The sequence below is a fragment of the Daucus carota genome, chromosome 1, assembly GCF_001625215.2.
Source record: "Daucus carota subsp. sativus chromosome 1, DH1 v3.0, whole genome shotgun sequence".
Taxonomy (NCBI): Eukaryota; Viridiplantae; Streptophyta; class Magnoliopsida; order Apiales; family Apiaceae; genus Daucus; species Daucus carota.
The window spans coordinates 32,353,583-32,362,553 of record NC_030381.2 but is presented as its reverse complement, the minus strand read 5'-3'; the positions used below and the strand labels follow the sequence as shown (position 1 = coordinate 32,362,553).

Sequence of the window (8,971 nt, the reverse complement as noted above, 5' to 3'; positions counted from 1 at the left end):
CAAAAGGGGCACCTCCTCATCCAGCTGGCTCAAGTAAGCATCCCTATCGCTATATATCATTCATCCCAACATAAATTGTCCTAATGATTATTACAGGGGACTGGCATAAAAACATGATCACTAGACAAGGTTTCATGTTTACCATGGATGGGTAGGTCAAGGGTTTGAAAGGACTCATACTTGACGAGGAAATTGGCCATCCAGTCATCGTCATCTGCCCTCGTCAAGAGACTCTCTTTTTTTTGCAAGGGGTTACAAGAACGGTAACACAAAACTTTGATTGTCCAATAGAGACTGGCAATTGGTAACAGCTTCTTAATACTTTGTTGATATTTTTAAGTAGCATTATATTGAGATTAAGACCTTCAGTGAGCTCATTCACCACCCAATAGCCTCTTCGCACATTTATCGTTCGAAATCGAAACAAAAGAAATCCAACATGGTGTTTATACACAAGTTCATGACTATCAAAACCATGAATTGACAAAGTTTCCAAGCGTTAAATCATAATTATGAGAGGTACAATATCTTGAAGTATTTTTGGCAGTTGAGGCATAAATCCATTCTCCGAAGGTTGTCTTCAGCTTGAGATATGGACAACATTAGTTCTTCATCTTCATTTTTCTCTTCGGGCCTTAAATTCTAATGGATGATTTTCTCCATGTGCCTGTCTGGATGTGGTAATAAGACCCCAGATTTGTAACCATTATACTCATCTCATGGTGTGTTGGTTAAGTATGTATGAGGATCCCTCGCATTCAAGGCTAAACGGTTAAAACCCCTGACTAATTTACATCCATGAGAATCTCCCAACTAATCACGGTGTACTATTCCATTGTGTCATAGCACACAACGCTTCTAATATTGCTCTACAACAATCCTGTGAAGGGTGGTGATATAAGATCCATAATTTTTATATATTTTTGATTGCATGTAACGGTTAAAACCTCTACTTTTAGGTTAATGACCTTTTCGCCCTCGAAGTATGGGTGGAAGTTCCGATGCGGCCTCGAAGTTTAAAAACATACCTTTCGACCCTCAAAGTATCTTTGTCGTACCTTTTAGCCCTTTTTAAAAACACCGGTATAAATCGGTGGATAAACTTGACAAGTCAACATATCATTCATTTTAACATGAATTGTCGTCAGATTACACTACACCAAATTCAGGCATTTGGTGTAGTTTTAACTGGCATAAAAAATGTTCGGAGGAAAAGATTTCATGTTTACAAAAAAAGCTGGGTAGCTCAAGGGTTTGAAACGATTCATACATGACCAGGAAATTGGTCACATGCCCCCATCAAAAGACTCCTTATTAAAGGGGGAGTCACATTGTATACATATAACAAGAACTCTAAATTGTCCATTAAAGACCGAAAATTTTATCCAAGGTAAAAACATCTTACTACTTTGTTTATACTTCTACGTAGCAATAAATTCGAATGAAGACCTTAAGTGAGCCAAATTAACACCGATATAATAGACCTCTTCACACATTTATCTTTCTAAATTGAAACACAACAAATCCACCATTTTATCTATACACAAGTTCATGACCAACAGAACCATAAATTGACAAAGATTCCAAGAATTAAATCATAATTATCAAAGGTACAATATCTTGAAGTATTTGAAGCAGCTGAGGCATAAATCCATTCTCCGAAAGGTTGTCTTTTACTTGAGACATGGAGACATTGGTTCTTCATCTACATTGTTCTCTTCGGTTTTTAAATTCTAATTGATGATTATCTCCGTATACATGTATGGATAAGTCAATAAGACCCTCGATTTGTAATAATTACATCATGAAACCGTCATTTGGCAGACTTGAATGCTTTCACAAGCTGAATTCTTCCATTCCGGATGTTGTTGTAAACAGAAGTTACCCTTTTTTTTCAAAAATTTCGGCCCTCTTGAAAAATCATATTTTTAAAGTAAATTCTCTCTCCAATAAAGGTATGGAGGGCCTTCATATATTCGCATTAACCGTTCACGCATAAATCATCAGTCCGGACAATCATATAAACACGCATCTTTCTAGTCTAAATATTTTACGGATGTTGATCCATAAATTTTTGAATAAATATTACGAACAAATTTGTGGAAACTAATTTTAGAATTAAATGTTTAGTTTTCAATAAAGGATTTGGAAGTTCTTTAAGAAAATCACGTCATTGGTTGGGATGAAAATTATTATAGAGCAGTATCGATCCAATTAGATTTTAAAGAACTTGAATTTTTTGGTTTAGGTTTATTATTTAAATTTCAACTATTTTCGGCCCGGGATTAGGTTTTAAATATACCGAGCCGAACACACCCAAAAATCTTAAACCGGTTTGAAACACGATTCGAAATGTGAATATACACACATTTAAACTTTAGTTTACCCCAAATTAAACAAAACATCATCATCATATGTATTTCCTCGAGAAGAATTTTAAAAAGCACATTATAAGGCTAGAGTTCCCACATAGTACGGCGAGACAAGCTTGTGAAAAATTAGAAAGAGATAGAAAAGGCTCATTGAAATCTCAGAGTATAGACAAAATTACAAGAAATTTTTGTTTGTATTTGACAAATTATAAGTTCATCAAACAATGAATAAAGCCATTATGCTCACACAAAAAAGTGAAATATACAGAATATTGGGTGAAAATATGCTCTGGAAACATAAATTATCTTACCTCCTTAAGTGAGCTCTATGTTGAGTAAGAAACAACAAGATGGACCTCATCTATTTTATATTAGTATTAAAAATTTAATTTATTTGTACAATTATATTATATTTGATATAAATATTAAGTTATTGTAGTAAATTAAGTAGAAAGACCTTTATAAATATTATATGTGTGTGTGTGTGTGTGTATGTATATTTATATATGACATTTGAAAATTTTTACTTACACAATTCAATCTCTAACTTTATTAAGGTGTTGTGTTACCCAAAAGACAACCATAACAAAAAAAGGTTCAATCACTCTAAAATCTGAAATATTAAAATCATACTACCTCCTTTTCTCTTTTTCGGTGTCCATTTGGTTTCTTTGCAAATGCTTGGTTCGTCAAATATGGGCCATGCGTGTTTAGTCATGAGATTAAAATGCCTAAATCACTGATTGTAATTATTTTCCTGGTGAATATATTGAATATACTATTTGATTTATATAATATATTAATCATAAATTAGTTTGTCAAGTCAAGTAAATAAATAAATATTTTCTTTGAAATAAAAGCTTTAGTGTTAGGCGGTGCTCATGTTATTTTTGAAAATAATGAAACTCATTTAAAATTTGTTCATATATTATAATTTTACAAAATATCAATTATTTTATATATTTATGTTTAATGGAGATAAACAAATGGATATTACATCAATGCAAGACGTCTTAGACCTCTGTGCATCATACCAAGTACAATGATATTAATTTTATGGGCCCTTTAAAGAACAAAAATACATGAGGAATGTTGGATTTATTATAAGTCTTTCATATAATTTTCTTAAACACCGTAATTCCTCAGTATTATTATTTGAATTTACATAACTTTTTCTCCCTAATTATTATCATCCCCCACAATACAGCCAGTTAGCGAAGTGGGTGTTTGATAAACATCCACATCCCACCCAGTAGGTATAATCTCTTCAAGCGCTATTGGGCGGGAAGGCATAACTTCATTCTCCGAGTCGTTGTCTGCTACTTGTGATATAGACAACAATGGTTCTTCATCTACGTTATTCTCATGTGGTTTCAAATCAATGTTTTCCTCCAAGTCAATTCCTTGATCAGGCAATAAGAACTCAGATTCGTAACCATTATACTCATCCTGAAACCTTCTTTTGGCAGCCTGAAATGCCTCTTCACAAGCTGAATCCTTCCATTCCAAGATATTGCTGTAAATTGAAATGGCCTTCTTCTTTTCAACAAAATCATCCCACTTGATATTTCCAACTTTCCTAGTAAACTCTCTTTCCCATGATGGTATACAGGGCCGCCATACATCTGCATAAAGGTTCACACCAATATCACATGTGTATACAATTATATTCAACAAACCCCTCTTTTAGGCTAAATATGTAAACAAGAGTTTTGTAGTGTTTTGTGACTATGTATTTAACTCGAACACAAAACCAATATTAAAAAACGGAGTATGATTGAAATGTGAAGAGGGGTGATTTGTAATTTATGGAAGAACATACATGTCAAAAATTGTAAATCAAACAAAAGGAAATATATACACTAAAGGAAGAGTTCATGAATGCTCGGAAACTTACAATTGGGGGCTGTTTTTCTTCCATTGTATCCATTCCAACCCTTGGGGTTAATTCTTTTTCCTCTTCTTCCCATGATTTCTATGAAAATAGTAGAATACAGAAGAGAATAGGATAAAAGAAATAGTTTTGAAAATGATAGCTTGGATCTATAGAGAAAGGGATATAACATTTATATATATAGTGAAACCAGAATATCTAGTTGGGAAATTTTAATAAATTTTATTTTCTTCCTAATAAAGCTCGGAATCATTTCAAATTATTGGTTCTCTTTTAAGTAATAACTTAATTCTCGCTATTGTGTCTTGTTTGAAATATAATATTTTATTCTAATCATTTTGAATACCATATTATAAGATTGAAAAAAAAAAATATAAATATTATTAAATTTTGAATTTCTATTTTTTATTCATACTTATCAAAACTATCAAATATAGTAGTCTCCCCTTCATTTGGAATAATATGAGATCATATAAAATTTAGATTGATGCCTAAAGAATTTCATATTCTAATTTTAAATTTCTTGAAATATTTTTATTGACTAAAATTTTAGTTTTATAGGCCCACAACATGTCCAAAGCCCACAAAAGAGGAACCTCCTTGTTGTGGCCCAAATGAGAAACCCTAATGCTACATATTGTTCATTTTAACATGAATTGTCCCCAGATTAAGTGGCATAAAAACATGTTGAGAGGAAAAGATTTCATGTTTACTAAGGAAACTGGGTAGCTCTAAGGGTACTCATACATGACCAGAAAATTTGTCATATGCCCTCATCAAGAGACTCCTTATTAAAGAGGGAGTCACATTGTATCCATATAACAACAACTCTAAATTGTCCATTAAAGACCGAAAATTCTATCCTAAGGTAAGAATATCTTACTACTTTGTTTATATTTCTACGTAGCATTGAATTCAAATGAAGACCTTAAGTGAGCCAAATGAACACCGATATAATAGCCCTCTTCACACATTTATCTTTCTAAATTGAAACAGAAGAAATCCACCATTTTATCTTTACACAAGTTCATGACAACCTGACCATAAATTGACAAAGATTCCAAGAATTAAATCATAATTATCAGAGGCAAAATATCTTGAAGTATTTGAAGCAGTTGAGGCATAAATCCATTCTCCGAAAGGTTGTCTTTTACTTGAGACATGGGGACATTGGTTCTTCATCTTCATTGTTCTCTTCGATTTTTAAATTCTAATCGATGATTATCTCCGTATACAAGTATGGATAAGGCAATAAGGCCCTCGATTTGTAATAATTACTCTCATCATGAAACCGTCATTTGGAAGACTTGAATGCTTCTTCACAAGCTGAATTCTTCCATTCCGGATGTTGTTGTAAATAGAATTTACCTTTTTTTTCAAACAATTTGGCCCTCTTGAAAAATCCTATTTTTGAAGTAAATTCTCTCTCCAATAAAGGTATAGATGGCCTCCATATATTCGTATTTATAGTCGTTCACGCATAAATCATCATTCCGTACAATCATATAAACACGCATCTTTCTAGTCTAAATATTTTACGGATGCTAATCCATAAATTTTTGAATAAATATTACGAACATATTTGTGGAAACTAATTTTAGAATTAAATGTTTAGTTTTCAATAAAGGATTTGGAAGTTCTTTAAGAAAATCACGTCATTGGTTGGGATGAAAATTATTATAGAGCAGTATCGATCCAATTAGATTTTAAAGAACTTGAATTTTTTGGTTTAGGTTTATTATTTAAATTTCAACTATTTTCGGCCCGGGATTAGGTTTTAAATATACTGAGCCGAACACACCCAAAAATCTTAAACCGGTTTGAAACACGATTCGAAACGTGAATATACACACATTTAAACTTTAGTTTACCCCAAATTAAACAAAACATCATCATCATATGTATTTTCTCGAGAAGAATTTTAAAAAGCACATTATAAGGCTAGAGTTCCCACATAGTACGGCGAGACAAGCTTGTGAAAAATTAGAAAGAGATAGAAAAGGCTCATTGAAATCTCAGAGTATAGACAAAATTACAAGAATTTTTTTTTTTTGTATTTGACAAATTATAAGTTCATCAAACAATGAATAAAGCCATTATGCTCACACAAAAAAGTAAAATATACAGAATATTGGGTGAAAATATGCTCTGGAAACCTAAATTGTCTTACCTCCTTAAGTGAGCTCTATGTTGAGTAAGAAACAACAAGATGGACCTCATCTATTTTAGATTAGTATTAAAAATTTAATTTATTTGTACAATTATATTATATTTGATTTAAATATTAAGTTAGTGTAGTAAATTAAGTAGAAAGACCTTTATAAATATTATATGTGTGTGTGTGTGTATATATTTATATATGACATTTGGAAATTTTTACTTACACAATTCAATCTCTAACTTTATTAAGGTGTTATGTTACCCAAAAGACAACCATAACAAAAAAAGGTTTATTTTCCTGGTGAATATATTGAATATACTATTTGATTTATATAATATATTAATCATAAATTAGTTTGTCAAGTCAAGTAAATAAATAAACATTTTCTTTGAAATAAAAGCTTTAGTGTTAGGTGGTGCTCATATTATTTGTGAAAATAATGAAACTCATTTAAAATTTGTTCTATATTTCATAATTTTACAGAATATCAATTATTTTATATATTTATGTTTAATGGAGATAAACAAATGGATATTAAATCAATGCAAGACGTCTTAGACCTTTGTGCATCATACCAAGTACAATGATATTAATTTTATGGGCCCTTTAAAGAATAACAAAAATACATGAGGAATGTTGGATTTATTATAAGTCTTTCATATAATTTTCTTAAACACCGTAATTCCTCAGTATTATTATTTGAATTTACATAACTTTTTCTACCTAATTATTATCATTCCCCACAATCCAGCCAGTTAGCGAAGTGGGTGTTTGATAAACATCCACATCCCACCCAGTAGGTATAATCTCTTCAAGCGCTATTGGGCGGGAAGGCATAACTTCATTCTCCGAGTCGTTGTCTGCTACTTGAGATATAGACAACAATGGTTCTTCATCTACGTTATTCTCATGTGGTTTCAAATCAATGTTTTCCTCCAAGTCAATTCCTTGATCAGGCAATAAGAACTCAGATTCGTAACCATTATACTCATCCTGAAACCTTCTTTTGGCAGCCTGGAATGCCTCTTCACAAGCTGAATCCTTCCATTCCAAGATATTGCTGTAAATTGAAATGGCCTTCTTCTTTTCAACAAAATCATCCCACTTGATATTTCCAACTTTCCTAGTAAACTCTCTTTCCCATGATGGTATACAGGGCCGCCATATATCTGCATAAAGGTTCACACCAATATCACATGTGTATACAATTATATTCAACAAACCCCTCTTTTAGGCTAAATATGTAAACAAGAGTTTTGTAGTGTTTTGTGACTATGTATTTAACTCGAACACAAAACCAATATTAAAAAACGGAGTATGATTGAAATGTGAAGAGGGGTGATTTGTAATTTATGGAAGAACATACATGTCAAAAATTGTAAATCAAACAAAAGGAAATATATACACTAAAGGAAGAGTTCATGAATGCTTGGAAACTTACAATTGGGGGCTGTTTTTCTTCCATTGTATCCATTCCAACCCTTGGGGTTAATTCTTTTTCCTCTTCTTCCCATGATTTCTATGAAAATAGTAGAATACAGAAGAGAATAGGATAAAAGAAATAGTTTTGAAAATGATAGCTTGGATCTATAGAGAAAGGGATATAACATTTATATATATAGTGAAACCTGAATATCTTGTTGGGAAATTTTAATAAATTTTATTTTCTTCCTAATAAAGCTCGGAATCATTTCAAATTATTGGTTCTCTTTTAAGTAATAACTTAATTCTCGCTATTGTGTCTTGTTTGAAATATAATATTTTATTCTAATCATTTTGAATACCATATTATAAGATTGAAAATAAAATATAAATATTATTAAATTTTGAATTTCTATTTTTTATTCATACTTATCAAAACTATCAAATATAGTAGTCTCCCCTTCATTTGGAATAATATGTGATCATATAAAATTTAGATTGATGCCTAAAGAATTTCATATTCTAATTTCAAATTTCTTGAAATATTTTTATTGACTAAAATTTTAGTTTTATAGGCCCACAACATGTCCAAAGCCCACAAAAGGGGAACCTCCTTGTTGTGGCCCAAATGAGAAACCCTAATGCTACATATTGTTCATTTTAACATGAATTGTCCCCAGATTAACTGGCATAAAAACATGTTGAGAGGAAAAGATTTCATGTTTACTAAGGAAACTGGGTAGCTCTAAGGGTACTCATACATGACCAGAAAATTTGTCATATGCCCTCATCAAGAGACTCCTTATTAAAGAGGGAGTCACATTGTATCCATATAACAACAACTCTAAATTGTCCATTAAAGACCGAAAATTCTATCCTAAGGTAAAAATATCTTACTACTTTGTTTATATTTCTACGTAGCATTGAATTCAAATGAAGACCTTAAGTGAGCCAAATGAACACCGATATAATAGCCCTCTTCACACATTTATCTTTCTAAATTGAAACAGAAGAAATCCACCATTTTATCTTTACACAAGTTCATGACAACCTGACCATGAATTGACAAAGATTCCAAGAATTAAATCATAATTATCAGAGGCAAAATATCTTGAAGTATTT

The 8,971-nt window shown here is 31.4% G+C and overlaps 1 protein-coding gene across 1 annotated transcript; it reads right to left on the bottom strand.

The window, feature by feature from the left end:
• Nucleotides 1-7,150: 7,150 nt before the first annotated feature.
• On the bottom strand, nt 7,151-7,941 carry LOC108221128 (uncharacterized). The gene is made up of 2 exons (XM_017395030.2): nt 7,869-7,941; nt 7,151-7,596 (listed from the first exon to the last, which is right to left on the bottom strand). Exons 1-2 carry the CDS (start codon nt 7,939-7,941, stop codon nt 7,151-7,153), a joined length of 519 nt encoding a protein of 172 aa, XP_017250519.2.
• Between the last annotated feature and the right edge of the window lie 1,030 nt (nt 7,942-8,971).

Excerpts from the sequence above, each read along its gene's own strand:
- LOC108221128 (XM_017395030.2), bottom strand. The coding sequence starts at position 7,941 with ATGGGAAGAAGAGGAAAAAGAATTAACCCCAAGGGTTGGAATGGATAC. Across the intron at positions 7,597-7,868 it reads AAGAAAAACAGCCCCCAATT|ATATATGGCGGCCCTGTATA; the intron begins GTAAGTTTCCAA and ends ACCTTTATGCAG.